At 33.5% G+C, this 20,308-nt stretch overlaps 2 protein-coding genes across 5 annotated transcripts; both read right to left on the minus strand.

Annotated features, from left to right (window-relative positions):
* Positions 1 to 1,428: 1,428 nt before the first annotated feature.
* On the minus strand, positions 1,429 to 4,444 carry LOC114759770 (thioredoxin-like protein 4B). Its single transcript, XM_028949020.1, has 4 exons — positions 4,206 to 4,444; positions 3,467 to 3,624; positions 3,267 to 3,333; positions 1,429 to 1,995 (listed from the first exon to the last, which is right to left on the minus strand). Exons 1-4 carry the CDS (start codon positions 4,335 to 4,337, stop codon positions 1,897 to 1,899), a joined length of 456 nt encoding a protein of 151 aa, XP_028804853.1. The 5' UTR covers positions 4,338 to 4,444; the 3' UTR covers positions 1,429 to 1,896.
* A 2,850-nt stretch (positions 4,445 to 7,294) lies between these two features.
* On the minus strand, positions 7,295 to 19,490 carry LOC114759767 (NAD(H) kinase 1). 4 transcript variants are annotated; one of them, XR_003741951.1, is made up of 13 exons: positions 19,102 to 19,490; positions 17,648 to 17,795; positions 17,430 to 17,549; positions 16,749 to 16,936; positions 16,272 to 16,385; positions 16,026 to 16,120; positions 15,125 to 15,231; positions 14,843 to 14,916; positions 14,502 to 14,580; positions 14,100 to 14,407; positions 10,157 to 10,489; positions 7,769 to 7,856; positions 7,295 to 7,569 (listed from the first exon to the last, which is right to left on the minus strand). XR_003741951.1 is itself a non-coding variant. In XM_028949014.1 (12 exons), the coding sequence occupies exons 1-11, from the start codon at positions 19,132 to 19,134 to the stop codon at positions 10,181 to 10,183; spliced, it is 1,575 nt and encodes a 524-aa protein (XP_028804847.1). In that variant the 5' UTR covers positions 19,135 to 19,247; the 3' UTR covers positions 9,782 to 9,998; positions 10,157 to 10,180. The 4 variants fall into 4 exon arrangements, 3 of the variants coding, with proteins under 3 accessions (XP_028804847.1, XP_028804846.1, XP_028804848.1); XM_028949014.1 differs by lacking the exons at positions 7,295 to 7,569; positions 7,769 to 7,856 and adding an exon at positions 9,782 to 9,998 and having other exon boundaries at positions 19,102 to 19,247; XM_028949013.1 differs by lacking the exons at positions 7,295 to 7,569; positions 7,769 to 7,856 and having other exon boundaries at positions 9,854 to 10,489; positions 19,102 to 19,247.
* Between the last annotated feature and the right edge of the window lie 818 nt (positions 19,491 to 20,308).

Raw genomic sequence — 20,308 nt, forward strand, 5'->3', positions numbered from 1 at the left:
TTATAGTAAAAATTTTAATATCGTGTTAAAAAAAATACTTCATGCCTATATGCACACAGATTAGTTGATTAGCATTTTCATAATTTTGTTTAAGAACTCACAGCATCATTGTTAGATTAAGTCTATCTATTGGAAAGTAATAATAAAGTCTCCCGAATACTAATGACTTAATTTATTTTATAAGAACCATCAAATAAAAAGGAAATTATATTGAAATCTTAGATTATGAGTTTGATCATGATCTATTTTTAGAATTGTTTAGATTGTTATAAACAACTTATCATGTGATTGGCTGAAAAAAATATCATATATATTAATGTAGTTGAATCAAGTTTTTATGCGATGTCATAATTAAAAGAATTTTGTTATTTTATTGTAAATTTAAATTAAATTTATTTAAATAACTAAATCATATGTAATTTTTGCAGCCTTAAGCCTTATTTAAGGCACAGTATAGAATTCTAAATAGGTCTGAGAAATTATAAATATATATAGTTGAAGATATAAAAACCTACATTTTAAATAGGCTTTTAAAAAGGTTTTAAGCTTGATTAGGCCTTCCAAAGGCTCAAGTCCAAACCTTAAAAAGACCTATATACAGACTAAAGCTTTATGTTTTTGTTTGAGACTCAAACCTACTTTACTTAAACCTGGCCTATTCTTACCAAAAATTAAAAAGCCTAGCATGTTTTCACCCACAGCCACCGGCACCATAACCCCCTCTGAATATGAGAGATAAAGTTGGTGGTTTGTATCAAAATTAAAGATGACCATTGAGCCGCCAATTTTTTTACTATCAATACAATGCAAAAAAATATGCAAGCTAACTACTTAGCTTTGACTACGATGACTCACAACTTTTGCGTAAATATTAACTACAACATTTCCATAAGTATTAACATCTTCCGTCCAGCTTGTAAAAAGCTTTTCTTTCATGTCATTTACAACTTTTACATAGATATTTATTACAGTTCAATAGGAATTAACAACTTTCATTTAATAAGTAATAAAACTATTTTTTCAAGTCGTTCACAGCTTTTGTCTAAGTATTAATTACATTTTAATAGATACTAACTTTTATTTAGCAAATAACAAAACCACTCTTTCAGGTCATTCATACTTTTGTATAGATATTAACCACATTTCAATAAGTATTAACAACTTTGAAATAGAAATTGACAGGTCACAATTTTAATAACCAAGATATTTGAGAATAAAGATTAAAGTAGATGATCGATCAAACATAATCAACGAAACATGAGGAGCAAATTAAACCAACAAAAATAAAGGAAACATCAGAATGCGCACGGACCAGCAGAATAGGAAGAACCCGAAGTATAAATTTACATAAAACGGTTAATAGGAAAACCATTAAAGTCAGCAGTGAGCACATGCTGACATATGCAAGGGTAAAATAGGAGAAAAACAAAAGGAAACAGACAATTTATATAATTTAGGGATTGAGAAGCAACATCAACAACAAAAGTAAAAAGCCTTATCTTATTAGGCAGGGTACTTACATGGACCGCATGAATTGTACTCTATCAACAACCAAAACTCAGGGTATATTGTTAACCAAATTGTTCCATTCAATGACTTCATTGAGTATTATTTTTTATCTTCTTCTACTCCTTTTCAAAGGAGTCCACATTATCTACCCAGACTACCCTCCTCAGCACACCTCCAACAACCTTTTCTGTACATGTCTAAACAGCTTCAAAAGATTTTCTATCATTTTCCCTTTAATAGCATAATGGAAAAAATGTTCCATTCCATTAAGACCAGCCAATTTCTTTGTCTTTTTAAATTTCAATTCTTTTAAGATCCAACCAACATATCAAACCGGCTCTAGAGACTAAAGGGAAAGCGAGTAATCATAACTACCAAGGTTAACTTCTAGACATCTTTGTACAGTAGCTGGTATTTTGGTATCCGTTCTGGTGGAAGAGGGCACTTCACAATAAGCTTTCCCTTCATTGCTCCTCTGTATATCGCCTGCAATATTTAATTAATCAATTAAAACAGGGGAAGAAAAAGGTTCATGCATCCTGATAGATAATTCCATAATATTGAAAGACTCAGAATAGGAGAAAGAAGAAAGGCATCTATAATAGTATCTTCCGGAGGAAAAAAAGGCCTCCCAGTAATTCTATAACACTTGAATGGTATCAAGAAATACAGATCAATGCTGCTTAAACCCAAAAACTGGACGTAGATCAACCAGTTCCTTTGATCCTCAAAACCAAAAGAGGGAGTAAAATTAGTCAAAAGAAAGGGCTCAAACCATGAAAGTACGTGGATATCGCACAGACTCTATCAAATCCCAATTGCTTATGGAACAGAATTTTGGCATATTATGATAGAGATTCAATCTCCTCAACTCGTCTCACAAGGATTTATTCCTCATGAAAACATGATTTGATTGTTTTTATACTAATAAATATCTACATCTATTGTAAATATTATTTTATAACATATGTAATGATTTAGCCGTAAAATATTATGTGATTTGACTTCAATTCAACTGCAGTTAGACTGTTGAACCATGAATCAAATTACAATAACAATGAAAAGTGAGTAAAGCAGAAAGTGGCCTGATGATAACAAATCGAATCAAAACATGTTTGATCTTTTGTTTTTAAACCAGAAAACCATGTTTGATCAACTCGCAATAGTTCTAACAGAAGGGGGGCTGGATTGCTTTGGCACAAGATGACATCTATATCACACTTAATAATACTCATCAAACACGAAAAAAACCTCCCAGGCATAAAATTATAATGAAACATGTTTAGAGATGGCTAAGCAAACTCAAATCAGTAAAGCAATTTTCAAGCATTCTCTGTTTCTCCCACCATAGTATCATGCATACCAAAACTATAGTAATACATAGAATTGAGGGAGAAACGCCGTTAATAGGCATTGACTTTCTTATCTCTGAACTACAGCCTCATACAGTTAGGACTGTCTTATAGAATTATATACTTCTTCTTAACAGTTTATGTTTAACAAATCCAACCTATCATTCCAGCTCCTTTAAAGGGAATCAGGATTAACTGATATCATTGTTTTTACCCCTCTTTTCCCTTGGCGTTCTTCCAGTAGTCCAGTTATTGGCATTTGAATATTATGTTCTAACCAATTGATTAAGAACTTGCAGTCTTAAGATGCTGGTGTTAAAGTCCCAAATTCAAAACTGGTAGCCATGCCAAGCCATTAGAAATTCATACATAAATGGAATGATTTCGAAGAAATGGAGGATTTACCTCTACAACATCAATGAAGTCTTGCTTTTTGTGAAAAGCGCCAATCCATTTAGTGTGATCTGCATTCCTACATGATATATGATAAAATTAACACAATAAGTAGAATTAATTCTACAATGCGTAAAATTATCACAAGATCTTAAACTCAAAAATGGAGTAGAATGAGATGAAATAAGCATTTACTAGTGCAGATATCATACCCTGAATCCATTTTCATGTGATGCGCATTGAAGAAGAAAACTGTAGATGGTACGAGGGTAATGTCAAAATACTTGAGATAAACTTGAATGTCTGCGGAGTCAACATCTACTAGTGCCACCGTTGCAAATTTGGACACATCCCTCGCTGATTTAGAAAGCTGGGTGAACAATGTCAACAAAATTTTAGGACATCACAGCGTAAAATTCTGAGCATATTCTGAGCATATTATGAATTACAACTAGAATTTTCCGGTTCAAACCATGGTATCAAATTTAAGACTAAGATGGTACCCCTATGCGCCATCACATAATAACATTCTAAATATCAGACAAACAAAATCACGAAACAGATGTCAAATTTGATGAGCATAGAAGTCATGCCCAACTAATTAGATTACCCTATTACCAACTTACAAGCACTAAACACTTTACACGCACCTTGAATGCTATTCACAACATATTTAACCCTAAATATAATAATAAGGTTTCGGAAATTTTGACTCCCTTCCCGCGCAATTGGACTCAAAAAGAGGAAAAGGTTTTCCCTCATAGGCATGAATAGGGTAGAAAGAATTTAATTCTCTATTCCCTATTTTCAGTACTTTTGAACATCACAGCAAACTAGAAATAGATAATGCGGAACCTGTAAACAGGCATTATTTCTAGCACCCAAAGCCTTAAAAAATTCAATTTTCATGCCCAAAGACATAGAAAATATGAGAACGAAACGAAGCCATACAATGTCGTCAAGCACGAGACAGGCAGGGTCGGTGGGGCGGCCGAAACGAAGGACGAGGACCTTCTCTAAGGTGTCTCTGATAATTGAATCCACCTCGTGCTTCTTCGTCAAAGTTGTTAAGAGGAAACTCATTTTGCTTCTTCACTGCAAAAGGGACGAACCACAGAGAGGCGATAGGGAAATCATTTAAGTTCCAAGCACAAAGGCGAACAAGAATCGGGAAGGAATTCGATGAGGAAAGCTGACTCGCAGAGTCATTTGTAATTTCGTTGCAACGTCCCAGTTCCTCGTCTGTGAATCTCGGAAAAACGACACCGTTTCCAATTGATTGTGGGACGGAAATGAAATAAACGATACCGTACTAATTAGGTTGGGCAAAAATTTTAAAATGAATATTAAATTTGGATTAAAACTATCTGTTGGTTTTCATTATATACAATTTTCATTCATATTAGTTCAGATTATATTTTGGAAAAATTAATATACAGATCCCTATAATTTTACCCCATTTTTAATTTAGTTTTTGTAACTTTTTTTATTTTTACTTGGATCCTTATATTTTCTTCAATTATAAGTACTAACCCCTATATTTACAATTGGTTAATTTGTGAGAGAAATGATTTCAATAGCTAATGATATGTTTCTCATTTAGTATATATTTGAATTAATTTTGCTATATAGATCTAAATAAAATCAAAATCAAGTAAATTAAATTAAATACTATATAATACTACCTCTGATTTTTAACATAAGAGCCAGCTAACTAATTTGACTATATTAAGAAAGTTTGTTAAGTCATTTATTTATAATAATTAGGTATTATCTTTTCTAAAATACCTTTACTAATTGTACGTATTGACTAGAAGCATCATTTGATAAAATATTATAAGGATTATTTTGAAAAAATTAGATAAATATAAAAGATAAAATGTATTAATTTATGACCAAATTAAATGTTAAATTAGTTTTTATATTAAACACATGGATGCAAAGAATATAATTGCCATCCATTGGAATTACATAAAATGATTGAGGAATTTTGGCGGGCTAATGCAGAGGGTGATTCTTCTTTACATATCAATACATCCACTGGTAGTCACTCGTCCAGATTTAAGATGTGAAAGATTTCTGAAGGTAATACTATTAAAATTAATCCAGACGGCACGTTCAATTCTGATTATTGTATGCCAGCTGTAATTTATATTGTCAGAGATTCCAATGGATGGATAGTTGACGGAAATGCAAGAATTCCAGAAGGGATTGCCCTCGCTGATGATTTCAATTTTGCTTGGGAAAATCAACTGGAGGATATTCAGTTTGAATTTGATAACAAAGTGCTGATTAGCTGTTTAAACAATGGTGCTTCTTATCCCAATTGGAGGTGTGAAACTCTCTTTAAGAACCTTTGTTTCTCAAGGGAACTAACTAGGAAAACTCGACTTTGGATTCCCGGGGAAGCAAATTTGGCGACTGATTGGGTTGTTAAAGCTTCATTGTTGGGGTCGTCCCAGCTAACCGGGTTTGGAGACCCCGACGCAATTTAGAATGATTAGAAAGGGCTGCTCCTCAAGTCGCTTGGGTGGTCAACAATATCTTTTGCTTTTGTTTTTGATGTTGTTGCTTAGCTGTTGTTTCTTTCTTTACTTTTTTCTTGGGACCCTGTTTTGGACTTTTCTTTTAGGAATGGATTTCTTTGTTGGCAAAAATAAAAAATAAAAAAGTGCATAATTGGAATCTAATAGTTAATCCTTTTTTTTTTGCAACAAAAAATCCATCATTTTATTTTAAAAAATAATTATTTTGTATTTTATGACCACAGCCACTACTACAATTATGCTTTGTAAAAGTTTGAAGTTTAAAAAAAAAAAAAAAGGCCGAAAGAGCAAAAGATCAAAGAGGGAGAATTCCATGCATTAACCTATTGACAATCTAGTTTAATTATCATCCGGCAATTGAGTTACATTTTTATGAAACCTGGCCGGTGAAAAGTAGCCAAACACTTCATAAAATTTTGAAAATTAATTAATTATACCAAAACCATTGTTTCAAGCCAAAACCATAGTTTTCTATGAAGTTAGACCCTATTTAGAAAGTATTAGGAAGTGAAGATTAGAATTGAAATTGAAGAAACCCACTAAAAAATTGTTTGATAAGAGAGAGTGCTTATTACATGATAGTAGTAAAACCCAGGTAGGTGGGATTGAGAAAAAACGAGGAAGGAATGTTACTGAAAATTCAATCCTAGGATTAAAACTCTTCAGACCAAAGCACCCTCCTCAAAGCCCTTGCTGTTCTAACCCTTTAGAGCTGCTGTGTGCATCCTCGCCGCCATTTCTGTCTTCAGCCTGTGTCATTGCTGAGCATACTCTCCAAATCCTAAATCTATTCATTTTTCCTTTTTATTTTTTTTTTCTTTTACTTCAAATAAAGCTAATGGATTTGTCTTCTGGAACGACTTTTGTTGAATAAATCTATTGTGTGATGTGACTAGCGGTATGATTGTCGACCGAAGATGGGTGGATGCAGGGAGATGAGGTTTTGGTGAACGAAATGGAGTTGCAAGCTTTGTTTTTTATTTTTTTTAATGATAAGGAGATTATAGTCTTTTGATAATTTATGTCTTATTATAAAATAAATTTAATATAATATTAAGCCATACCAAACATAAATTTAAAAAGCCCATTTCAACTCCCAATCCCAATATCCCACTCTGATTTCCAATCTCAATTCATTAAAATTCAAGCCTACATACCAAATATGACCTTAGGGTGATGGACAGATGGACTTTTGAGAGTAGGTAATATACTGTAAATACTCTCCATTCAATCACAAACCCTCTTCTTTTTTTGTAATTATCATATTAATTTTTATTTCTTTTAGTGATTTATCTGCCTCTCTCTCTCTGTTTTTTTTTTTCATAACATCTGTTTTCAAAAACCACATAAACTAATTTAAAATCCAATTAATTCTAGAAAACAATCTCCTCTCTATGTATATGCAAGACTCGTGATTTCAAAGGCTTGCTTCCGGAAAAAAAGAAAAAGAAAAAGAAAGAAAATAAGCGCTAAACCACTTAAAGCAATCCCTACTAAATAGTAATATTAAACTCCACTTTATTCTATATTGGACTTGGATATTACAGGTAGGACCTGTCCTTATTTCCACTTACATTTAGTCAATTTAAGCAAACCCAAAAACCCCTTATGAGATATCTATGTGAGAGATTGTGTACAACAATGACAACTTGAAGTTTTTGTTGCGTTGTTGAAGATGCAAGTATTGGTGCCAGGAGGACAGGATGGAGGACAAATTCCATTCAAATCACAATCTCTGCTTGATTTGCATCTTAGGTAATACTTCTCCCCTATCATTCAAAACATTATTTTTAAATGAGAGTTAGTTTTTAAATACAAGACTTCAATCCACTTTATCTTTTATATTTATCTATTTTTCTCAAAATTGTTCTTATAATAGTTGCACATGTTAAAAGTTTCATCAAATGGTAGTTTTAGCTAATACACATTATTAGCAAGGGTTTTATCCATATATAATCATATACATACCTGTAGATGGAGTGGAGAAGACGGTGAGAAGCAACAGCAGTATGACGCAAAGTTGAGATTTGTGTAATGCCATCCTGTGAAGGACTGGCTTTTCCAAAGCCAACACCATATATAGAGCCATAAAATAAAGGATAGCATTAATAACATTGATTTGTTATAAAAAAAAAAACTGCATATTTAGTTTTCTAACCTTCATTCAACATTTTCATTTGGTATCTGAATTTTAAAAAGTTATCAATACTCTAAATCTAACACTATTAATTTTTAATAATGATTTTTATTTTAAAAAATTAAATTTAATATCTTAGTATTTTTGGAATGTTTTGTCAATATTTAAAATTTTAATATTAAAAGAATAAAAAGAAATTTTATAAAACTAAAAAATAAAAATAAAACCTTGTATAAAATTTAAAATATTACACACTTTTACCTAATAATAAATATAGAATATGAAAATGCATCTATATATGGAAGTATAATAATTTTCATTAAATGTTGAAGATTTCATCGGCTTTATATCAAAGGATTTTTATTATCATTCTTGGCTCTTGCTTAATCAGATATACTCTTTTCACTCCCTTTTCCTATATAAATACTCTTTTCACTTCAACTCTAGCCATTTCGGAAGTTTGGTTTTCCTTCCTCTTTTTTTTTTTGGTAAACTCAAAGTATTCTCAACTATCAAGTGACTTTGAATTTGAAACTAATATATATTAGATCATGAGCGTTAAGATTAAAACCCGACCAATAAGTCACTTCCTGAGACTTAACAAGTTGGTTTTATTTTAAATAACCATCACTTTAGATTTAAAACAAAAGAATAAATTTTTTTTAATGATTTCACCTTATGAGAAAAGAATTGTATATTTTAGAAGCTACAATGAATGAGAATGTTTTGGTAAAATACCAGTAAATTTTGTTAAAATTTAGGTTATTTATTAGTTCCCGTGTACTGTGTAAAATGATTTTGTGAACGTAACACCATTTAAACTATCAATAATAGGAATACAAGCTTTAATTAGACAAGAATTGAGCAAAGTTACAAAGATGAAAATCAAAAACCCATTTTGACAGTCACAATCAATGGAATATAAAAAAAAAAAAAAAGAAAGCAAAAAGTTAATGTCAAACAATGATCACTTGAATATAATAGGAAGAATTGCTATGAGATCCAAGAAAAAAATATAAGGCTTGTTTGGTTTCTTGTTTCGTTAAAAAACAAAAAAAACTTGTTTGATAATTTGTTATTAATTAATTGTTTTGAAAAACAAAAAACAGTAACATGTTTTTAAAAACCAAAAAACCAAAACAACTTTTAAATGTTTTCTTGTTTTTGTTTTTATGTTTCTATTTTTTGTTTTAAATATTTTCAAAAATCTTCTCTTTTCACCTACCATCCACCACTTATCATTAGTAAAGACAACTATCATCTACCAAATATGATTTTCTATATTTTTTTTAAAATATGATTTTTTAAAATTATCATCTAAGCAAATTCTTGTGTTTTTGTTTTCAAAACTTGTTCTAAAAAACAATTTTATAAAATTGTTTCAAAAACTAGAAAACAAAGAGAAAAAAAACAGGCCCATAATCACCAAAAAAGTCCAAATAATATATAAACAACATAAACCTATTATCATTTTATCCAGTAAAATTTGTCATTAAATGCTGCTTATCATACAATTTTTTAGTGATTAGATTTTATCCCTAGAATCTCAATGATTCTCGCAAGTATTATATATCTCCATTTTTCTGCAAGTAACCCATTCTCGTGCACAAATCATACAAATCATATAGGCCCAGAGGAACATAGGATAGTTATATCTAGTTCTCACAATTTCTTCCATCAAGACACGAACAAGAGTTGGTTCACGTTATGAGTTCAAATTTCACTACTAATATAAAAACTTTGATAGTAGTCAATCTATAAATATCTCTATAAGTGTTTTCTAAATTTAGAGACATACCTTGATCTTAGTAAACCCCTATGACCCAACTCACCTAAACTTTTTGTAACCAAAAAAAAAAAAAAAATCTCATACCAGGACATTACCTTATAATTCAAACTCACCGTCTTGTTTTTTTCCCCGTCGTCATCAGGGGATAGCTAGCTGTGCAGTGTATGGTAATTACCAGCACCTATTTGTAGGAGGAAGAACTAATAATACATTATTACACCCTATCTTCAATATATCCCAACTTACGATAACCCAATTTGCTGCTACATTTGCTTTGTAGCCCGTCATAGTAGAGGAACATAGAGAAGGCAAGAAAGAAAAGAGAAGGGGTAAATCCACAGAGAACACCACTTTATGATTCTGAATAAAGTCAGATTTACTGATCAAGATATTCAATTCTCCTGAGAAGTTGAACTCTCTGTAAACTTACCCAGCAAGAAACTGAACTGAGAAATTACAATTCCCTAGGTCCATCAAATGACTGAGTCTTTCTCAAATTCCAATGGAGGCCTTCGTGTATGCTTCGCAAAAAGTCATTTGTGGAATCAACCTGACATGCAGTAGGAACAGGCCAGGGTGCCATACTGCACACCAGTGCATCCCCAGGTGCCAGCTGCTTCCGGTCCTTGCCGTCGAAGGAAGCCCATGCAGGGCTTCGGCTATTAAATGGTATTTGCACCCGAAGAGTGACATACTCCGGTAATATCAGTGGCCGAAAAGATAGTGAATGTGGACAAATTGGAGTAAACAAAATTCCCGGTACCTGCAAATTTGGAAAGAGTTTCACAACGGAGGAGCATGTTTAGGCAAAATCATTTCACAAAAATTTGAAAAAAGATAAGGTGATGAAACTTCTTAAATCCGCAAAGAAAGAATTCATTTTCAAAATAAATGAGAAAACCGAAATTACACTCTCATTTACACACTGGCCAGAGACTTTCTTCACCAAGAATTTTGCATCTACAACATGAATTTGGCATAAAATAGTTTTTCAGCCTACTCTATCGTACTGGTAGTTAAACAAGATATTTTAATCCAAAAGCAGTATTAGTTCTCGGGGGCAAGTGTTGAAATCTACTTTCATCCTTCATGTTACACAAAAGGAAAGGACAATACGAGGCAGCCAAGATGGGGGGCGAATAGGGAACAGAGGGCAGGCTGAAACCATTAAACTGTAGTTGGAATTACAAGAATCCTGAATCCATAATACACAGCAATCCTAGAAAACCTAAACCCAACTTGTTGAAAAACAAGCATAACTTGATAGCCAAGTTATCATATTACTCAGCTCACAGAAATCATATATCATTAGAAAACCACAAATACCATGCAAACCATAACTGCAATCAATGATTTTTAATATCCCAAGTAAACAGTCATTTAGTATAAAGAATTCGCCATAAGTTGGATGCATTTCTGGCCGTACGTATTTGTCCATCCATGTTAAAGGAAAGCATGTCAAGATTTTCTCGTGCTTTTAAAGGGAATAAAGGAGGAAAATCACATGGACTCGGGTAGGTGCGCATATCTGCCTCAATTCAGCAAGTTTGGCTAAGCACAAAAGCAGCAACTTTTAGAATCCAATTTTTCAATAAGTATGTTTCCGGTGACTTCCGTATGGATATTCACTTTTAAAATTTTGGAAGGTGCATCTGCGGATTTTCTTCTACTTTCTTCATTGACTTGTTCTCCTCTAACTCATATTTTTGCCAATTTCCTTTCAGCCAAAATTTTAGTGGACACTTCAGGAAAATATATATCTAGCATAGATGAAATCTTACATACAGATCTCATTAAAAGAAAATTAAAGACTACCATCACTTGATAGTTTTGTGCATAAACAAGATGTTCATTTAGGATAAATAAAGCAGAAAAGTTTGAACCTAAGGCCCCATACAACCTATTGAAAGCCCCATTACTAACTCAATACACGTGACTTAAAAGAGGAAATAATTTTAAATCTGGGGAAGCTTAACTTTTCTCAAATCCAATTTTATCCATTTGCAGGTGTTAATCGGTTAGAAATATGTTGGGCTCACTGCTCCAGAGCTAGCAGTCAAAACTAACAAGAGATAAACGGAAGAGAAAATAGGAGAACAAGGTACTGCTGGTCCAATAATATATACAGAAGTATATACAAGAAAGAAGAAGAAATTAGAGAAGCAAAACAACGGAAACAATGATATAATATAGGAGGTAGCAGTTAGAAAGAAATTGACGAGAGCGTATGAAAGGAAAGGCTCAGAAGGGAAGTGGTTTAAGGAGATCTTTTGTCTGACTTTGGTGGACAGCCAACCTCTCAGAAACTAGGAAGTGTCTTGTGTTTATTAATGTTTGGTTTCACATTTTTTCTGTGTCATACGCACATACACAGAAGCAGACTCAGGTAAATACACAAATCCGACTAATTGTATTTTATAATTATCTTATTGAATTGTTACATGAATTATAAAACAAAACAATGTATAAATAGCTTCTCAGTTTCTCCATTCCAACAGTTTGCTCTTAAAATATTTTTATATGGAAGCCCATTCCATGCTCATTAGTGCTCATCTTAATCTTTAACCATTTAGATTGATTTTAAATGGTTTATATTCAATTTAAATGTTTCTTATGTTCTAAATAATTTTTTATTTTAATAGATACAAAATTGAAAATAAAGATAATCATAAAATTAACACTACATAAAAAAATAAATATATCATCGAAAAAATTGCATATTAAAAATTTTAAATCTAGATCGTTTATATTAGATTTTGAATAGCACAGATTTCATTATAGTGATGAGCACACCGCAGTGATGAGCACACCGCTGTGATGAGGACCTTTTTCAAGTAGTCCAGAATGCAAAATATTGATTTATTCATAAATTTTATTGCCTTGCCCCAGTAACTTACTCTAAGGCTCTGCCGTGTCATTTCTTTTGACATACAAAAATCCATTCCCCCTAACATGGTTAAAGCCTGATGTACAATAACAAAGCACCCTAATGCGGATGGATTTGGATTCTCTCCACTACGCTTCCCATCCTCTTTCCTTGCACTACCCCCTTTTCTTTTCACAACCATTGGATAAAAATTTCAATGGTCCAGATTTAACATCTTATAAAAATAATGTTATTAAAAAAAAATAAATAAATTTACAGTTCACAACTGTAATAAAAAAAATTTGAAAAAAATTTGCTCTAGAATAACAGTCTGTAGTTATGATCTCTGTAGTTATGATCTGTTCAGATTAGATCTTAACAGTTTAAATTTATTTATCTATTTTTTATAATAATATTTATTTTTATAAAATGTTATAAAATATTAAATCTGGACCATTAGAGTTTTGATCCAATGGTTGTGAAGGGAAAAGAAGGTACTAGAGGGAAAGAGGATGGGAAGGGTAATAGAGAGAATCCAAGTCCGATGCGATCAAAAGCACAAAACAATTTATGTCAATACCATGGCATATCAAGGACTTCCTGGCAATGCTAGCTAGTAGAGGAAGGAGAACAGGCCAACCCTTAATTGGCTTGAGCCTAAACGGGCCAAGCTTGAGAAGCCTGCTTACCCTAAAGCACTCCTAAAGTTGATCTAGCCCTTGAACTCACGGGCTCGGGCCTGGCACACGAGCTTCAGGCCCTTTTAAAATTTTTAAATATTTTTAATAAATAGACAAAAATATAAAATAAAAGATCTCAAAATTTCTAATTCAAATCATAAATATTAGCAAATTAAAGTATCAAATTAAGTCCAAATAACCAGAACCAAGTCAAATCAAACTGTTATCCCAAACTTTAATAGAAATGTGATGCATAATCGCATAAATACCTTGATATTTTTGCATTATGTTTGATCATAAGATTTATAAAGGATTAAAATAATTTCAAATGACTCCTAGCTAAAGAAAAAGTTGCACAAATATAACTATCAAAATGGTTAAAATACACCTAATATATATATATATATATATATATGTATATATATATTAGGCGAGCTTAAACAAACTGGCCCTTGACAAGCTTGAACTTAAAAGGGTCAGGCATAAAGGCCCGCTTACCCTAAAATCATTTATTTTTGGAAGCTCGGCCCTCAATTTAAACAGGCTTAAATAGGCCAGGCTGAGTTTGCCAGCTCTACTAGCTAGGTAGGTCCACAATGGAAATTAGTTCAATATCAAGTTTTAATTCTTGCAGGTTGCATTTGCTGCTACTTGCACATCTAGCACAACATAGACCTATGTACTAGGCAAAGCTTCTTTGTAGTTTATAGTATAGACCTGGAAAATAAATTACCCTATTTTCTTGAAACTGAAAGATATTAAAGAATTTACTCAGCTGATCAGTTTAACTCTGAAAAAGAAACGTTAACAAGATTTTCTTCAAGTACCTGAGGATGGACCATTGATCCGCCAGCTGCCAGAGAATATGCAGTACTTCCAGATGTTGTGGATAAGATTAATCCATCTCCTTGTACACACGTGACGAAAGAATTGTCACAGTAACATTCCAAATTTGTGAGGTAAGATGATGTACCACGATCAATAGTGACCTCATTTAAAACAAGAACTGGGTCTTCAGTTTCATATTCATTTTTAGCTGCATCTCTTATGACATGGCATAGTAAACGGTGCCGAAGTGTTATGCTAATGGGGCCCTTTAATATCGATTCAAGGTACTCTCTGTAATGTTCACTATCTGAAGGATATTAAGTTAAACTTTCAGTCAGATAAGAGAAAAGGATGTTATATCAGAGAAGATAAAATAAAATGTAGATAAAGATGGAGGATACGGAAAGGGGTCATAAAGCCAAGAGAACCCAAGGAAAATGGGACAACAGGAGGAACTGGTCCTTTGAACATAGATGCTGCCTGCACAGTTTGTAGAATAACGTCAGATATTATGTCATTATTGTAATTCATTAGGCATAGAATCAAGGAATTAGGAATCCCTAAAACATCAATTTGTCACAGCATTTATTTTCTTTCTCAGGATAGTTTTATCTCCTTTTGTATAACCATGTATGCTTATTATTTGAGTCATCAGAAAAAATTATTTTTGGCATTTGTTGATGAATATAACTACTAAAGAAATTCATAACATAAGGGGGTCGTTTGAATTAATTGCACATACCCATAGGACGGTGCCATCCCCACCAAGAGTAATCACAAGGTCAACTTTAGTGTGCAACAGTGCAATTTCTTTATCTGCAACCAATTGGAATTTAGTTTAAAATAATGAAAACCGAAAGAACTCTTAGTAGGTATCAACACTCATTAAAAAAAATTAAACATATAGGGTATAAGACAATACTAGAAAACTTCACAAAATTACAAGAAGCATTTCTGATGATACATCCTTCATGCTAAATATGGCTTGAATTAAGATTATGTGATCAAAAAGTTCGTTCCTCACCATCTTTCCAAGTTTCTACAAAGCTATAGTATGATGACTCTTTTAGAAGTTCTGTCCTAACACGTGGTTCCACATAGATGTTTAGCTTCTGCAGCTCCCTCAACCATCTGGGAAGACAAATAAAGATAGGAGAGTAAAACCACTCGAGCAAGTTTGACAAATAACATTACAACAACAACAACAAAGCCTTATCCCACTATCTGGGGAAGTTTGACAAATAACATTAAATTAAGAAAAAGGATAACAATATACATAGCTAGACCTTGGAAGGCAAAGAAAAATAAGGACACAAAGATGGGATTGCTAAGCATATTACAAATGACAGGAAAAACATTTCAAGCCCTTAACACCAGTGCATAAAAAGCAAGATTCAGGCTAGAGGCCAGGGTCAAGATGAGGATCCACCCTTCAAGATAGATCATTGTATTCATCTAAAAATTGGATAATATGCAAGTAAATTACAGTTTTAAATACGATTTTTCAAGACCAAAGCACCAGAAACTCCAATACAACATGATGAATCTATAACTCGAGCCACTTATAATTTTTACTAGATCCTTTAATCCTCCATCAGCCTGCAATGCATTATTTATAAAAGAGGAAAGAAAAAACTATCAAAACGCATAAATCTCTTAGGTTTCATGACAACACTAGATCCCTTAACCTTCCTAAAGAAAGAAAGGGAGGGAAAAAAGACCAGTAGAAGTAGCAGCAAACTAAATCAAGTTCTCTGATGCAAATGCCTTTCCTTGATGGCATATTGCGTAGTTTTCAGAAGTTCTCAACATGCTGAAATCCAGCATTGTATGCAAGACTAGGAAGAACCTTTTTTTTTTTTTTTTAATTGAAAAGCAGAAATGCTGAAGAAATAATAAAATAGGTGATATATTGGGGTTCAGACCTAGTCATCTCTGCACACAGAATTCGGACAGAAACTGAATTTGGTTTGGTCAATATGAGCACCGTCTGTGGGCATGATTCCCACTTCAAAGATATCTGAAATTAAGAGGACTTTTTAGTTAAAGAACATATAAGTATGCAGACTTCAATATTTGTACAAGGGAAAACTTTAAGATCAAGAATATAAGATCAATTGTAAGAATTCTTTAAAAGCAATAAGGCCTCTCCTCACTGGCAGAGCTGATACCTGCTTACTGCTGCGCTCAGCAGTGGTTATGTTTCCTCTTTCAAAGGAGACAATGTCATGTTTGTGCTGATCGCTTTGCTCACCTTTGCAGCACCACGAAAGTTTAAATGAAGCCTGGCTCAAAAGCAAACAACTCCAATTGAGCTTTTTAAGAAGGGGAGGAAGATTTGAAAAAAATTCAGTTGCAGTTGACTTTTTATGCCGTACAATATTATTGGGATGAAAATGCATTAGCTACTGGCAGAACAAATTCCTCAAAAACTAAGATTACATACACCTTTTTATGGCAAAGAGATGCACAGAATTAAAAAGTAATAAATACAACCTCGTACCAGTAACAATATAAGACAAAATGACTATTTATGCAGCATACAATTGCACACACATCTTCAAAGCACCAATAAGCAACCCCCCAGCCACCAGCTAAAGATTCATCATAACAACTTATTTTAAATCAAGCAGGGATATATAACAGACCTTTCTAACCATCTTGGCATCAGAATCAGGACTCCCATCCCTTAAAACCTCATGAGAGCAAATCCCATTTCTTGAGCAACATCTTTCAGACACCTGACCAGCTTCATTGCAAAATGCAGGCTTGTTGGCTGGGTTATCCATCTTCACATCACCATGATCACCTTGATTCACTAGGCATGACTGCACTGTTAAAGAAACAAGAACCAAAGAAATATTATAAATTGAAGAAGGGGAGAGCAGGGAGGAGAGAGAAAGAGAAGCAGCACAAGAAGCAGCAGTTGAGGTGGAAAGCATGCCGAGAAAGATTGGAATATAAGCCACAAAATAATAGCATAATGAAGATTACAAAAATAAAATAAACAATTTTCTTTGCTGTGTTTCCACAACAGTATCTTTGAGAAAATGACAATGAAACGGCCCCTCCTAGATGTTGGAAGGCAAGGCATAATGGTTCACATCATATAAATTTGAAGACACAATCTATAACTCAAAGTTGAAACAAAACAATCAAAACAAAGGATTAGCTCATGGATCTCCAAGTGAAAGAAACAAAGAAAAGGACTTTTGCAGTTAAGACGGACACAGCTGATTAAAAATATTGTTCTTTTTGCATGATCGACAGCTATGAAACTGAAGTGTGAACACAGAAACTGCATCTTGCAGTAATTTAATTGTTAGAACCTTTATAATCTAACTTCAGATTCCGTGCCCTTTCCAACTCATATTTTCGTTTCCATTCTGCAGCCTCAGCTTGAGCAGAAGCCTTTCCTTCTGCAGCCCGCCTCAAGGCCTTTGCAACAGCTAGAAGGAGTTTAAAACAAATTAAGGCTAAGATCATTATATCAAGATCATGTCTTACTGCAGAAGATATCAATAATCTTATCAAAATATGAGCATACTTCTCAGGGCTTCAGAAAATTCTATAAGATGACCATCTGATTCCTGTATTGAAGACTGAAGAAGCTCATGGTCTGCCTCGGCAGGAAAGAGAGAAAAGGAACGGGCAAAACCATTCTCAGATGGTGAACATGACCCATTTGCATTTCCCTGTTACATACAGAACATACAAGGGAAATTATGTGAACAGTTGATAGCGGAAATTGACACTGCTACATGAGATTGATCCCCTCAAAAACAGACAACTGTCATAATACAGTCTATCTTGTGGCTATAATAAATAAATCACAGAACTTGTAACATTCATCTATTCTGTTTCTCCTCTATCAGAATACCAGAAATTTTCCCCGTTCCAGAAAAATGCATGAGAAATAGCTTCTTCTTTTTTTTGGGGGGTGGGGGGGTCCCAATGAACAATATATAAAATAAAATTCCTATAGCTGCACTATTCATGAGCCATGAACAATACAATCTCATTTCTTGGACTCCATATAAATGGGACCCACATTAATCAGATTCAACATATAATTAATAATCGATTCTCTAGTGTCCCAAATTTTCTTGAGATAAAATTAGCGTGCATGAAAATGGGTAGATTCAAACAATTAAGGGAAACCCATATGAAATCGAACAGCACCGAGTCCCATTTGTAAGATCGCAAATAAATGAAATTTAACTTAAGCTTCATGTCATACACATGCCTTGATTTTCGTCTGCAATATGTAGGTAACAGCACTCAATACTTACATTATATAAAACACTGTCAATTCAATCACATATTCATTTACAGGTTTCGGCAGCACAAGTTCTCAGTTTGACCGTGTATAACCAACGGTAATCAGTTCAAGTGTTGAACCAATAAATATTAGGAAGCTCCAAGCGAATTGGGATTCCAAGCACATTAACATCAAATTTGAAGACCACTGAATCCCACTTGTAAGCTCGCAAATAAATGAAAACTTGACTTGGGCTTCAAATCTTAGAAACGCTGGGATTTTGGTCTGCAGTATGTAGGTAACAGGACTCCATACGTACATTATACAAAAAACTAACAATTCAATCAGGTTTCTGCTGCTTTAAAAAAACAATTTTTTAAAAAAATCTCAGTTAAGCCCAGTTTGACCAATGGTTATCAGTAGAAGAGTCGAACGAACCAAAAGTTGGGAAACTCCAAACAAATGGGATTCCAAGTACATTTACATCAAATTTGAGTCCATGTTTAGATTATTAACAAAACAAGAAGGCGTCAAGAAAAATATATCCCAATTAAACATCCAAAACCCTGGACCAAATGCCAGGGAATTACAAGGATTCAATTAAAAAAAAAAAAATCTCATTCTGACAAACGAAGTTCAACCAAGCAGGCCAACAAACTAAGAAAACTACACCAACTATTTGTACAACCCTAATTGTGAATGGTAGATACAAATTTACAAAAAAAAAAAAAGTGAATTACCGCAGAATCCAGCTTGTTCGGTGCCATAGTCATAGCCCGAGGATGGAGAAGACGGAGAGGAAGAGAGAGAGAAATGGAGGATCAATTGGATGAAGAAAGCCTTCCCAACTTCTGGTTGAGCCTTCAAGGGTCATATATATAATAAATTGTGCTAGGATTGGGAGGGATTTTGACCTCATGGATGATCAGACGCATATAAAAATTGATGGGGTTTGATTCTTGAGAGCAAGAGGGATTGAATTTTTAGTTGGAAGGCTCAACATCTACATTTCTTGATGGAGATTTGTTAGGTGGGCCCCACTTGAACAACGCGTGGCATGTTAAGTGTTCGCTTCGCAGTAAACTTGGTACCTCACGCGGCCATGGCCTCGGAGTCAACCAAGCCAACAACTCCTGCACGCACCAACCCAACTCTCTTCCTTCAGTTTCCTTCTGACTTTTGTCTTGGAACCCTTTTCATTTTTCTCGTTTTTCTTTTAATTTATTAAGTTAAATTACATAAAGGTCTACTGAATTTTAAATAATGTATAAATAAATTGGAAAAATATTTAAAAAGACCACAAAAGATATAAAATTGCAATTTGAGTTTTTCAATTCACATAATTGCCGTCAAGTAGATCTCAAATATGAATCATAAAATGCAGGAGAAAAAAACCAAAATACCCCCTTCTTTTTATCTTTCTTCCATCCCATCCCCTCCTTCTCTTTTCTTTTGAAACTCTAAAAACTTTTTTTTTTCTCTTTTTGAAAACTTTCTTCCTAAACTCTGGTTTATTGAGCAAGAGCATAAAATTTTATCATGTAATTAATTACTCCACCTCGCATATCACTCTCTTTTCCGGCTTTTTTGCTGATTTCGCCAAGTTTGAATCAACTGTCAGGAGTTTCGCTAGCAAGCATGAACCCTTGCCTCTATCTTTCTCTACAATCAGGTGCCTACCAAAAGACAATAATGTACTCTTTCTTTCACTGACCCCTTTAATATGGCTGTAACATCCTGAAATTTTAGGTTGTGGAGTACAAAAAGTAGTCTGATATAGATAGATTACTAGATCCCTTCTAGTAAGAGTCCTAAATGTTCTCTAGATGGACAAAGGGATTCTCAGCGACTAAGAAGGTGTTTGACAATTGCTCTAGAAGTACTTCTGAGTCCCAAACCAAGGTTTGGGTTCAGTCGTTGCCAAACACCATGTTTTCTTAGAAAACC

This window comes from Neltuma alba, unplaced genomic scaffold (assembly GCF_004799145.2).
Source record: "Neltuma alba isolate B1F8T4 unplaced genomic scaffold, ASM479914v2 tig00010899_pilon, whole genome shotgun sequence".
Classification (NCBI taxonomy): Eukaryota; Viridiplantae; Streptophyta; class Magnoliopsida; order Fabales; family Fabaceae; genus Neltuma; species Neltuma alba.